Below are 14,349 nucleotides of genomic sequence, written 5' to 3'. Positions count from 1 at the left end.
AAATAATTTCTTTTTAAGGTTATTTCAGTTGATTCTCCTAATTGTGTTCATAATTGATGATGTTTCAGTTGATTCTCCTAATTGATGATGTTTCAGTTGATTCTCCTAATTGTGTTCATAATTTTAAAGTTTCTGATCTTATATAATAAAATTAAATAAATCTATAGATATTCTGATAACACCCTTGTGTGGTTGTGTAATGGACACCAAGAGAGGATAAATCAACCTAGAATCAGCACAACGACTATGTTAACAAGTGTTCATACTTACAATTTCAAAAGGAAATACAATCTAATGATTTAAAAATCCTTTCTTTCAAGTTTTTTTGAAAAAAAAAACACAACTCCCTTCTAACAGATACTAAATTATAAAAATGGCACCATCTTCAACTACGAGGACTATATTTCCACTCAAAATAGAACCATAATCATCTCATAAATATGCAAAAAAATTATTAACATAATATACTTACAAGAGTAAAAAGACATTGAAAAGAAAAACAATTGTTTCCTACAAAAAATTATAATGTGAAATTAGTTAGCAGCCTCTCCAGCCATCGTCTCATTATTGTCATTTCTGGTCAATGCTGCATCTGACCTTGCATCCTCTAAGTTTTTCTGTTGAAGCTCATGTTTTAGTCTTTGTATTTCCCGATCCTTCTCTTCAAGTTTATCTTGTAACATGAGAACCTGCAATTCCATCCATTTTAGTATGGACTCTCAAATATTAATTTTCATGTATCTGCCAAAAAGTATTGATTCACAATTCTTTAAATAAATAACACGTTCAAATATCAACGCATTCACACAGTACGCAAGTATCACGTTATCCAACCATGGAAAACATTTTACTGACTCGATATAAACAGGTTCAAGGTATACAAAATGTGTCCATTTAAAAACATCAACACTCAATTTCTATCAAATCTAAGAACATCATGGCATAAATTTTTTGAAAAACAAAAATATTTACCCTTTCTTTTTACATAATAAAAAAAAATCCTCTCAAACTTTTATTCAAAATTTAGATCTAAGCAAATTATATTAAGGGTTTCAAAAACTTGAGGCAGAAAAATTTAATCTGCATAATCATTTATGCAATTCATATCAGCAATCATTTATTTTATGCCAGCCTCGTTCCCAACGCAATAGTTGAGTTCATACAATGTTTTCCCGAGTTGCAGGGTCCGCAAACAAAAAATTCACCATTTGTTCATAAATTGTTGCTTATGAATCAAAGAGACATTTTTATTGCAGAACATACTGCAATCTTTAAATAACAAATAAGGAGAAAAGGAGAAAGAAGTAAAAACCGTTTCATTGGATCTTTCCACATCATTTGTCAGTCCTTCCATGTGCTTCTGCAACCCTGTAGATGTCATGAACAAGAACTAGTGTTTATATATAAAAATCTAAAGGTAGATAACTTTCAATCCCTCCAGTCTCCAATTTTATACACAAGAAAATACAAGACACCGACTTCTATCCCTACCTACTCCTGACAAACACTTGTTAAAATAAACTAGCACATTTATGATAATATTTCTAGCATACTATAACACTTCAAATGATTAGTTTTATAGCCACACGCAACAATATCATTTCACTCTATCAGTGTGGCATGAAATTTAGTAAAACTATAGATAAACTTATTTGAAATATAAAAAAAGGTGACAGCAATTACCTATGTAGCTGCTGTAAGAGTCAGGGAATTATAGAGGCAAAAGGGTTTTAAATAGTTTACTATAGTGGTGTAGCAGTGCGGAGTGGGCCCTGTTTGATCTAGGGGCTACTCTAGCAGAACAGTTTAGTGTAGCAGACCCAACAGCTGCCGTAGCAGGAACTATTGCAGCACCAGGTTTATTCCAAAAAAAAAACCTTAGAACAGAGACATTAGGGCTTGTTGGAGAGCTATTTTTGGGATTTTAATTTCCAAAATTGAAATCCATAGATCTAGATGTAATAATAGTGAAAATGATAATCGATAATTCTATCGAGGAAACTTGTATTTGACTTTTATTGGTGTTTAATACCAAATGACTTTTTATTGTTTATTATGAATGTCATTATTTCGAGCAATTTTTAACATTTTTTACAATTTATGTGTATAGTTCACAATATATAAACTAAAATTCAAAATAGTGTCTTGTGTTTTTGGAGACGGCCGCTGCAAACCACTATTCATGATTTAAAACATACAACATAAAACAAGTTCCATTCAATGACAAACCTTCAAATTGACTTCTAAGTTGTGAATTCTGGGACTTCTGCAATGCAAGCTTCAGAGCTAATTCATGTATCTGCATACCAAGAAGGAAGCACAAATGAAAAATGAAGACAATTTAAGCATCAATTCAGTAACAATGAATACAAATGCGACATTACTTCCATATAATACATTTTGGGATTAAGCCCTTATGTCTATATTGGGCAAATGCATACAAGTGTGACATTACTTCTTGTTACTAATACAACACAAGTGGGGTGCTGATTAAAAAAAAAAAAGAAAAACACAAGTGGGGGAGAAAGTGACATTTAGAGGTATAGAGAAAAGAGATGGTAGCACCTTCCCCTCAGAAGCTTGATTTCCAATCTCCTCATTTTCCTCCTGCAGGGTTCTACATTTAGCCATCAGCATCTTCCCCATCTTGCTTTGGGGAGTAAAATTCATAGCAGCAATGTTATCTTGCAACTCCTTTACTTTTTTATCCTTTTCCTCGACTAAATTCTATTATCAGATGAAAAATCTTGTAAGAACCAAAAAGGGGTAACCATAAAAAATTTATGTCCCATAACAACTGAAAAAAAATGGTTATGATGTGTAGGGAATGACGACATGTGATGCATTTGAAAGAAAAGAAAAATGTAACTAAAACAACTCTCTCGAGCCAAAAAGAAAAAGAAAATCAACAGTGTAACAGTTATGGGTTCTAAAGCATCTGTAGGAAGCCAAATCTGAAATTTTCCTATTCTAATATTATCTGAAAACATTTGGGGTGTATTTGATTTAAAGGAAATTAATAGAGAGGATGGAAATAGGTTGAGAAAAGAGAAATATGTAAGCAATAAATTTGAATGATTAGCTGTTTGGTAGAGTAGAAAGAAGCGAGAAATAGACAAAGTGTTTTGAAAGTTATGCAATTTGATTTGATGGAAAATAAGGACAGGGAGATAGATGAATTGAAATATTTAGGAAATAAAAAAAATGGGTTCCACCATTTCTTCTACCCTCATCCCTAAACCAAAAAACCAATATTATTTCCCTCTCCCTCCCCCTCCTCTCTACTAAAACAAAGGGTTACAGATAAAAGGTATCCCTTGTACTTCCAACTATACAAGGACTGTCTACCCAAAGTAAAAAGGTTGCCTATACTCTTCCATCTTCTGTGGTAATTCCGTTCCATTTCATTTTGTGACCTCCAAAATACAAAACTATTACTGTTACACTGTTGATTTTCTTTTTCTTTTTGGGTGTGACAACACAGTTCACACAGTAACAAAATGTTTCTGCACTGTATCAGTCAGTGAAAAAATCTGTAGACAGCTTGAACTAACTAACCTTTTCCTATTCCAACATGAATTAGGAATTATTACACTCAAATTTCTCACCTCCCTGTGTTACTCCGACAGAAAAGAGTTAAAAAGATCAACCAAACTCGATTCAGTAGAAGTCAGCGTCAAGTCAAATAGCAAACCTTTAAACGAGTGAACTCTTCATGAACAGCTGGATCTAGTAACAACCTCCGAGCCTGAAAATTATATTTTAAAGAATTTCAAGGCAACAATTCCGAGAATCAAAAGATCAAAAATAGAATACAAGATACAACCAACATGATGTGCAATTTCTGCAGCAGATTAACTTTCAACAATGATGTGAGATGATATAAATAAAGACACCACAAACATAAAGCAGAAACTAACCAGGCTGAGAAAGTACAGCAGAAACACTATAAGAACAAATTCAACATCTTATTTGTCAAAGTTTAGTGAAGCAGGAAATGCTCATGCAAAATTTTAATACTAAAAAAGTACAGCCACCTATTATATTGACAGGATAACCTGTGCACTAAAACCCATGTGGACCACCCTATATTAACCTGATGAACAAGAAATACCTAAAAACCTTCTATCCCTAGAGTAGAGTCAATACCAAGGCACATGTTACAGTGAATCAAAGAGGAAAAAAACACTGGTGTGTTCTAAGTAGTTAATGCCTTAACAGTGCAGTAATTCACATTAGCAGTATAACGAGACAAGAACCACACTGTTGTGAGGTGGGTATTTGTTGCCGGTGGTGGCACATGCCAATGTTTTAAAAACCAGCTAAGACCAGCCAGACAAACTGGTCCAAACAGCAACATATGGCACAAATGGTCCAGCCTCTAATTGGATCAGCAAAGACATTGACCTGGTGCGACCTGGTTTGGCCTGCCCAGGTTCCAGAATCAACCACTGAATCACCGGTTGCTGTCATTTGAAGTGAGTTGCACAAATGCCTGTAAACATTTTTCTCACATTCCAAAGTCAGTGCTAGAATCTTGACAATTGATTCTATACTTATATTATTAGCCTAAACTAGGATAACTAACTATTCTGTATTTATGTCAATATTTTGTAATTATGTTTTCTCACCTATAAATTCAACAGCTTCGATGTGATCTAAACACACAATTCTTACTAGGCTCTCTTGTTTCCCTCTCTCAACACAGCATCTAGAGCCTAACAAGAAGTTGATCTGGGATATCCGATGAACCCATACCCCGTTCCTCCTAGGCTTCTCACATTGAACTTTGGCTTGTTGGAGAGAGCAATGAGATGCATCTCACTGAAACAAAAGACAATTTTTCCTGCAGCAGATCTCTATGGAAGAAGGTTGACACTCAATGGTTGCTGCATACTCGGATAATTCCTTTCTTTACATCTCTTACTCTTTTAGGCCCTTCAGTCCTTATTTTGGGGCACCAATCATATTACAAGTAATAAATCCATTTTTTCTTCTCTTTCTACACTTTTAGTCATTTACCTATCACCATGACAAATGGTTCTCAAACACAGTCCTAAGGTGCTAGCAACCATTCTGTACCTTCTCGTTCCATTCATAATGTCTTTTATGTCCCTAGGGCTCCCTTCAATTTGTTGGATTGGAGATACTATCCCCACTTCTAGTTCATGCTCAGTTAGGATATCCAAGTCTTTATATTGAGTCATGTCAATTAGGTATTGAAGGTTTTTTTCAAAGAGATATTATTAGTCGAGCTTTGCCCCCTTTTGTTTTTGTTCAAACAAAAGTTTGGGGTTCAAGTCATATTTTCTCTACACTAGCGTCAAGATGTTTTGTACTTTTATAAATGATTCTCTACACTAGCGTCAAGGGGTTCAAGTCATAATTTCTAGGTCATATTATTGTTCCGATTAATTTTCTATTTCTCAATCCTTTTATGGCATCTCACGTGTGTTGCATCAAAAATCTTATCCTCATACCCCAAACAGAATGGGGTTCTTAAACACAAAAAACATCTTGAGACCTCCCGAACTCTTTTGCAATCATGTTTCTCATCAGGTTTGAGGTGATGCAGTACTTACTGCATGTTATCTCATCAATCACATGCTTTCCTCTATTCTAAAAGGTAAAATCTCTTGTCAAGTTCTATATCCTCACCACTCTCTTCATCCCTAACCGTCTCAAGTCTTTGATAGTACATGTTTCACTCATGCTCTTGTCTCTAGCATTGACAAATTCTGTCCTTGGTCTCATAAGTGTATTTTTCTCAAGTATCCACAATCTCAAAAAGGGTAAAAGTGTCCGTCCCTTACTCTCCATAGGTATTTTATCTTTGTTGATGTTACCTTCTTTATATTAGTTCCCTTTTTTGGGTTTGTACCAACTACATCTCAGGCTTTTCCTTCTACAATTGTACCTATCTTGGTGCATTTTTGTACTCGAGAGAGTCTCTATCCCCTCTCCACCCCTGCAGGTATAACAGTGTTGCACTTGTATTGTATCGCCGCCACCTTCAAAGACAACTCCTTCACATCATCATTTGGTCTCCTAAGTTTAAAAATCTCATTGCTCTATGAAAGATATATATTTTACTTGTAATCCTTCTTATTGTACTTTTTTTGGTTATCATCATATTCCTCCTTCCTTTTATTAGGGTCATTCTTCCTTGTCCTCTTTTTCTATTCAGAAGTACGCAAGAAATGTCTTTGTGTATCTAAGATAGAAAAATCTATGTCAAACAATATGTATCTATCATGGTAGTTGGATCGAGATACAAGTAGAGTATCGGAGAGCTGATATTTTGAATCATGAATCGTAAGATTCATAAACATTAAAAAATGTAACATAAAATTAAATATATAAGATATGTAAACATGCAACGATACAATTAATAACAAAACAGCCTCATATTTCATCCCAAGTGTTGTATCTACATATATATACCACACAATTTCAACAACACAACCTCAAAAAGAAAAGTGTGGTTGTTGCATAAGTAGGAAGACTTTCACAATACTTCCAAGTAATATCTACCTCTCTTTTATGTTTTACTCATTTTTAAAAATCCAAGACAGCAGAAAAAAAAATCACTCTCTGTTTTTTTCTCATCTATGCATCCTACTTTCGGTCCTCTGGCTATTCCCCCGACTATTGCACCTCTAGTCGCGCGCCTTTGTCCTGCATCGCGCCTCCTACTGTCATTGTCCTGCATCGAGTCTCTGTAGTTGCGCACCTTCCGTTGTCGTTGTTCGGTGTCGCGCCTCCCGCTGTCACGAGTCTGATGGTCGTCATTTTTAGAGGAGAGAAGAGGTTCACGTGCGTAAAATTTTGAAATTAGGGTTTTTAAATCCCCATTGATACACACAATACGAAACGGAACGGTCCTGCGATTCTTCTTACTATTCGCATGATGCAGTTGTGATACGGGAGCAAAAACAATTATTCAATCGATTCATATTGGGGGAGGGTCAAATTGTATCATTTTGTGCGAAACGTATCGTGGATCCCATAATACTTACTACCACCAACTTAAGGCTCGCCTAATCCCAAAAGACTATACTCGTATCATTGAGTTGGATTATGGGGATACTTTTTCTCCAATTGCCAAAATACTTTCAATGCAACTATTCATGTCTATGGTTGTCATTCGTCATTGGCCTCTCCATTAGTTGGATATCAAGGATGCCTTTTTACATGGTGATTTACTCGAGGAAATCCACATGGAGAAACCTCCTTGTTTTGTTGCTCAAGGGGGACCTTTGCTCCAAAGCATGATTCAAAAGATTTAGTATTGTGATTCAACAATTTGATATGACTCGAAGCAAAACTAACCATTTTGTTTTCTATCGCCACTCACCTAGTAGTTGAATCTATATGTTTGTTTGTGGTGATGACATTGTCATCACGAGTATTGATCATCTTGGTATCATATGTCTTGGAAATAAAGGTAGCTCAGTCATAAATAGGATCATCATATCATAAAGGAAGCATGTAATGGATATTCTAGAAGAAACAGAATGTTAAATTCCAAGACAAATGACACCTCAATATATCTTAATGTCAAATTCTTACCATCAAGAAGAACCCCTTCCAGCTGCTGAAAGGTACAAACAGGTGGTAGGGAAGTCAAACAACCTTAATGCTACACCCACATGGATATCTCGTTCTCAATAAGTGTTGTATGCCAATTAACATTGAAATGCAATGACTTGCATTCTTCAATACATCAAAGGAGCTCCAAGAAAAGGTATTTTGTATGAAAACAACAAACACGCTTGAGTTGTGAGATGTTCTAACGCAAACTAAGGCTCCCCAATTAACAAAAGGTTGGTTTGGTATATTATAGCCAAGTCCATTGTGGAGGCAGAGTATTGAGCTACGACTATAGTTGTTCAAGAGCTTATATGGTCAAACAGTTGCTTTAGAAACTATCGAGCTACGACTATAGTCGTTCAGGAGCTTTTATGGTCAAAAGGCAACTAAGGTTTAGGGAGGTTACACAATTGTCACTTATAAGTTATATGGAATAACCAATTTGCCATGCATATTGCCTCAAATTGTGATATTTCTACTAGTTTTATCAACTCCCATGCTAGTAGATATATTCACTAAGTAGGGTCCTTGAACTAATTACATAGTGACAATGGATATTCTGTAATTATGTCCTCAATGTTTTCTAATTTTGTTTTCTCCCCTATAAATTAAATAACTCCAATGTGCACTTAACACACGGAGTCATCCTATGCTCTCTTCCATCACAATCATGTTTCATAGTTTATTGCCAACAATCACTAGAAATACAAAAGTAGCACCCATCATGGTTTGAACCCAGCACCTATGCTAAGCTTAGTGAACTTCACCACTAAGCCAAAGTCTATAAGTTAGCATAAAGTTAATTAATTTAATATATATACCATATATAACTATATAGAGTTATTATACTGATTCATACAATTCAACCATTAATCGTCGTCTAACCAACAACCAATTGAGATCTTGAACACATTAAATTCAAATTTTTATTTATAAAACAATATGATGTTCTTTTACTTTTGTTGCATAATATAAATGTACATGTTGAAAATTGAAAAATAACATGTTTCAAAATTAAATTTACTTTTCCAGCTTCATAGTACTAAAAATTGAAAAATAAAAAATAACATGTTTCAAAATTAAAAAGGAACAAAAGAGAAATTCCTTTTAAATAAATGATCAGGAACATGATCCATAAGATTCATAATGATGTTAATCAATTTAATTTTTATGAACAATGCAAAGTTATCCAAGGAATTTGAATTTGAGAAAACGAAGGGGTCAGATAATGGCCATAGGGAATTAGATATAAGAAAATATGGTAACTTTTTTACAATCATCAACAGTGAATAATTGTTAATAAAAAGAATTCAAAATTTCACGAGAAAAAATGAAGATGTGAGAATCTATAAAAGGATAGGCACACTAGAAAAAAAGGGGGATGAGGGAGCTTCAATATTAAAATGCAAACTTAATAGTCATGTCAGTTTTTGATTAGATATTAAAATTTTATATGATTTTAAAATCTCTACTACATTTATCTTTATAATCTTTATATTATAATAATAATTATTGTCAACTTTTAACCTAAGGTCCTAGCTCAGCCACTAGAACATGGACATTTTGAATTTATTTTCCATTTATTGTAAAAGACTGCAAAACTATTACAACTAGCCTAATTGAAGGTGAATTTATCGGGAATGGCATCATTGTTCACAAGGAAGAAAAGAACACAACAATTTTCTTATATACATTAAAAATTTAGACAACTCATTTTGGTTATAAACAATTTGCAAAAAATCAAATAATTGATGCAGGTTGCACCACCCTTGCTCTTTAGTACGGAAAGACATGTACTAAAGTTACATGTACATATATGCTAAGCTAGATGCATTACAATACAATAAAAAAATTTGAAATGCGAGCAATTGGGCAAGGAATCAAGAGCAGTCTCAACAATGCCTCAAAAAAAAAAAAAACAGGATTCTAAAATTAATGTGTAAAGAAGAATCATCAGCATGCATATTGATTTATAGATCCACTTAATCACTCATGTTATAAACTTACCTGCATAGATGGTGGCTTGAGCTGCACTTTCAGATCCCACACAGCAGACTGGAGAAGTTATCAGAAAACCAATCATTAACAAGGAAAAACACAAATCAGAACAATAAAAAAGAGAACAGCAGCAACAACGAAAGCAACAGGTTCCAACTCTAGTGCTTGAGCAGCCAAGAATATTTTGATTGGATGGACGTCAAGTTGTTGAAAGTTATTAGGTGACCATTCATGAATCCAGACAAACTACTAAGTGTGCCCATACACTTCACAATCAAACAGAATAAAAGAGAGGTAAAATTTCTACGAATAATAAACCCCTATAAATGTTTTACAACTCCCAACTAGGTCAACAACTAGCATTTCACAATTGATAGAGTCAAAATCCATGGATAATTGACTCAGGTGCATCTGATCATATTTCTAGTAATATATCTCTGTTCTCTTCTCTATCCTTTCTTAAAACACCTCATTTCATAACACTAGCCAACATATCTAAAGTAGCTTCCTAAGGAATTGGTGAAGTTTCTCTTTCTCCCTCTTTAAACTTAAAATATATTATTTTTGTTCCTGCCCGTCCCTTTAGACTGATTTCTTTAAGCCAATTAACTAAATCATTGAATTGTTCATTAACTTTTGATGCCAACTCTTTTGATATACATGAATGTGGTAAGGGTCGAATGAATTGCTAAGGACATGAATCTAGAGGCATGTACTACCTGGTACTAGTTCATTTGTATCTTGTGTTGCATCCTCATCTCCTAAACTGTTAGGTCATAGTCATCTCCTTAAATGTGACAAAAGCACTTGATCATCTTGGGTGCAAAAACCCATGATTACTGAAATGCAAGCTCTTGAACATAGTAAAACATCAGAGTTAGTTCCTCTTCCTTTTGAGAAGAAGACAGTAGGTTGTCATTGGGTCTATGCCATTAAAGTTAGACCTAACGATGAAGTTGATCGCGTCAAAGCTCGATTGGTGGCTATAGGATATACTCGGTTCTATGAGCTTGACTACAGTGATAATTTTTCTCCGGTGGAAATAACTAATATCATTGCCATGGCAGCCATTCGTCATTGCCCCTTCATCAATAAGATATTAAAAATGTTTTTCTGCACGGGGATCTAGAAAAGGAAGTCTATATGGAGCAACCTCCTAGGTTTGTTGTTCAGGGGAAGTCTGTTTTGGTTTGTAAGTTGTGTCGCTCTCTCTATGGTCTCAAAAAGCAATCTCCACGAGTTTGGTTGGAAAGTTCAGCCACATTGTGCAATCCTTTTAGCTAAAAGGCAATGGGGAAGACCATTTGGTTTTCTATTGTCATACCTCCCTTGCAAGATGTGTGTAATTAATACTGCATGTTGACAATATAATTATTATAGGGAATGATGCTTCTAAAATCTTAGTTAAAGGAACACCTATGCCGACATTTCCAGAACAAGGATCTTGGAAATCTCATTTTTTGGGCATAGAAGTAGCCCAATCAAAGGAAGTAGTTGTAATCTCCCAAAGAAAATATGTTCATGGCATCCTAAAAGAGACATGCATTATATGATTGTAAACTAGTAAATTGTCCCATGGATCCAAATAAGAAATTAATGACAGAACAGGGAAAAGTTTTCTCTGATCCAGAAAGATATAGAAGACTAGTTAGAAAACTTATTTATTTTACTATTACTAGACCATATTTGTCTTTTGCAGTTGGTGTTGAGTCAATTCATGCATAATCCTTGTATTGATCACTGGAATGTTGTCATCTATATTCTAAGATATCTCCAAAAACCTTTGGGACAAAGAGTACTCTATGAAGATAAAGGGAATACTCAAATATGTGGATATTGTGATGTTGATTGGACAGATTTTCCTATGGATAAACGCTCTACTACAAGATATTGTGTTTTGCTTGGAGAAAATATTATCTCTTGGAAAAGCAATAAGAAAAATGTTGATAAAGCAATGGCATCCCTCACTTGTGAACTTATATGGGTAAGCAACTCCTCCAAGAATTAGATTTCTGTTATATTCAGCCAATGAAGATATATTATGATAACCAAACTACTCTCCACATTGCTTCCAATATAGTATTCCATGAGAAGACTAAACACATAGAAATTGACTGTCATTTTATTTCAAAAAAGTTGTTGTCCAAGGAAATTTGCACTGAGTTTGTCAGATCAAATTATCAACTTGTAGATATGTTAACAAAATCCTTGAGAGGACCTCAGATTGAATTTATTTCTTCCAAGCTCAGCATATACAATTTGTATACTCCAGTTTGAGGAGAAGTTTTAAATAGAATTTATTGTAAAGGTGTTGTGTGCTTTGTGTTATACCTAGTGGCTAGATATATCTTATCATATTCTCTTATCTTCCCCTCGTACATTGTATCTGATGTATCGAGAGTTATTATAAATATGAGATCATAAGAGAGGGAAATTCACTCTCTCAAATTCATTATAATTCTTTTGTAGTTTTCTCAAGTCACACAATCATAATAAACAATCACCGGCAAGAACCTTATTTTAAGATATTACCTTCAACTCTGTTATTTCCTGTTCTCGTTTTGCAAATGTTACAATGAATGCAGCTTCTTTTTTCTTCGCCTTTTCAAGCTAATATTCAAAAGGAAAATGATAAAGGATCAATGAGACCAGATGAATAGATGATGAATTATTTTGAACGAAAAAACAATATATAAAACTAGATTCTAAACCTGCTCTCTTAAAGATTCTTCAGAGGTTTTCAAGGTCTGAAGATGATTGATCAACATTTTGGGATCTAGAAAGAAAGATTAAATAATGTTAAAGTATACATTTAGAACACATAAAATAACTGTATAAAGAGTCATTTCTTGAACAATTAATAGAGGTATATTTCACTTGTAAAACAGAGTACAAACAAACCTGGAGTGATTCCAGCTGGTACAGAAGGTTCATTTTTAAGTGTAGAATGCCAACTCTGAATCTCAGATTTTGCAGCCTCCAGTTCATTCTGGAAAATTCAAGGTCTTGTCAATATTTCTAAGGAAAATGTACAGCTCAAACTTCTGATATGAGAATAAGACTATCATATGTGAAAATTTGTACAAAAGGAAAACAACCCTCCATTCTAACATACAAGACTCAGCTATGAACATAGAGATCGAAGAGAATGGTGCCCGAACATTCTGTTCCATATCATTACAATCCAAACATTATAGATGAAGATTGACACCTTTTCATCACGAATACCATTATGAACCAAGTCTTAAATCACATCAACCTTAACTAAAGTTTGCTTCTCTAATAACAAAAGTTCAAATTCTTTCATACAGAAAGAACTATAAATATTGGAAAGAAAACCAAAAAGATAGCAGCAAGAATAGAAGGGAGCAAAGAAGATCAATTCTTTAAGGAAACGTACTTGACATGTCACGAGTGTATCCTTACAGTTCTGAAGACTGCAAAAATATAAAGATCACAAACATGTTTAAGACCCAAATAATTAACCGCAATTTTCACAACCTACCATATTCCACACACCATTTATTATGTAAAATACCTCTCACGCAGTGACAAAATCATTCCTGTTGTAACACCAGAGGCTTCTTCCGCTTTTGATTGAGCCTGCATCACAAATCATTAAATTTCTTTTTCATAAAGCATATTGTTAGAAGCCGCATAAGCAATTCAGCAAGAAAAAAGGTTGAATACCCTTCACCCACATCAACTTCCACTGCTCACCATACATGAACAGTAAAATCCCAAACCCAACATATATCACCAGTGCACACCACATAAAGTGAGCCAACCCCTAAAACTAAGCCAATATCCTCCATAAAAAATGAAAAAAATAAATTATTGTGAAAAAACAATAACATCATTCAAGTTATCTAACTATCCTCAACCTACACAACCACAATCCAACACAGTCAAAGAAAAATAAAAGAAAGAAAATAATAACACATTCTACTATATCCTGCACCTAAACGCCGACACTGCATAACAGACTCAAGCAAACAGTACCTTCTTCCTCGCAAAAGGATCGTTGTCGTAATCTTCATCGTCGTAATCGGGAGAGGACCTCTTACTAGCTAGATTTCAAAGCAATGATACAACCAAACTCAACACAAGAACTCAAATTGAAGCAGCCTTAATCAGAAAAACAGCTAGAAGAATTGAAACCTGAATGCCTTCCGCCAAATCCACCTCCGAAATCGAATTCCTGTGTTAGGCAGAAGCGAAGTTGAGGTTAAAGGGAACTACCAAGGAAAATTAATGGCGAGGATAGTGCCACTTACATCATCGAAATGCGTAGGGGAAGCCATGAAGTTGGAGAAACCCTAGAGCAATGTGAAAGAAGGTTGGTTTTGCACAATGGTTCTCTACAGAAGCTAGGTAAAGTAGAATATGCACCCAATATGCGATTTCTAATGCAGTTTTCTCCTCTTGGAAGAAGCCTCCGCAGGAACTAACTAATGCGAAAAAAGATTACTCATTCCATCCGCCTCAATTCCATAAATTATAAATTCTATAAAATACCAAATTTATAAAAATAAAAAGTTATATTAAAATATATACTTATAAAATTATAACATCATTTATATAATAAAACTTATAACATCATTTAATTATATTAAATTATATAGTTATAAAATTACAAATTATATATAATTATAAAACTTGTATAAATTGTAAATAAAGTTAAATTATACTAAAATTATCACGTAATTATATATTTTATTTTATTGAAAAAATCAATATTACACTTTTTGTTGTTTT

The 14,349-nt window shown here is 34.1% G+C and overlaps 1 protein-coding gene across 1 annotated transcript; it reads right to left on the bottom strand.

The window, feature by feature from the left end:
* Positions 1-384: 384 nt before the first annotated feature.
* On the bottom strand, positions 385-14,116 carry FIP37 (FKBP12 interacting protein 37). Its single transcript, XM_068612467.1, has 14 exons — positions 13,869-14,116; positions 13,753-13,792; positions 13,594-13,661; positions 13,130-13,194; positions 12,992-13,028; positions 12,493-12,580; positions 12,303-12,367; positions 12,124-12,201; positions 9,601-9,648; positions 3,695-3,748; positions 2,566-2,727; positions 2,230-2,299; positions 1,313-1,368; positions 385-689 (listed from the first exon to the last, which is right to left on the bottom strand). The coding sequence occupies exons 1-14, from the start codon at positions 13,893-13,895 to the stop codon at positions 534-536; spliced, it is 1,014 nt and encodes a 337-aa protein (XP_068468568.1). The 5' UTR covers positions 13,896-14,116; the 3' UTR covers positions 385-533.
* Positions 14,117-14,349: the final 233 nt, after the last annotated feature.

The sequence above is a fragment of the Phaseolus vulgaris genome, chromosome 2, assembly GCF_051622355.1.
Source record: "Phaseolus vulgaris cultivar YP4 chromosome 2, ASM5162235v1, whole genome shotgun sequence".
NCBI classification, from domain to species: Eukaryota; Viridiplantae; Streptophyta; class Magnoliopsida; order Fabales; family Fabaceae; genus Phaseolus; species Phaseolus vulgaris.
Note: the sequence above shows the minus strand (reverse complement) of the source record. Positions and strands in the feature narration are given on the sequence as shown.

Excerpts from the sequence above, each read along its gene's own strand:
- FIP37 (XM_068612467.1), bottom strand. The coding sequence starts at position 13,895 with ATGGCTTCCCCTACGCATTTCGATGAT. Across the intron at positions 13,195-13,593 it reads ATCCTTTTGCGAGGAAGAAG|GCTCAATCAAAAGCGGAAGA; the intron begins GTACTGTTTGCT and ends TTTGTGATGCAG. Across the intron at positions 12,581-12,991 it reads ATACACTCGTGACATGTCAA|AATGAACTGGAGGCTGCAAA; the intron begins GTACGTTTCCTT and ends TGAATTTTCCAG.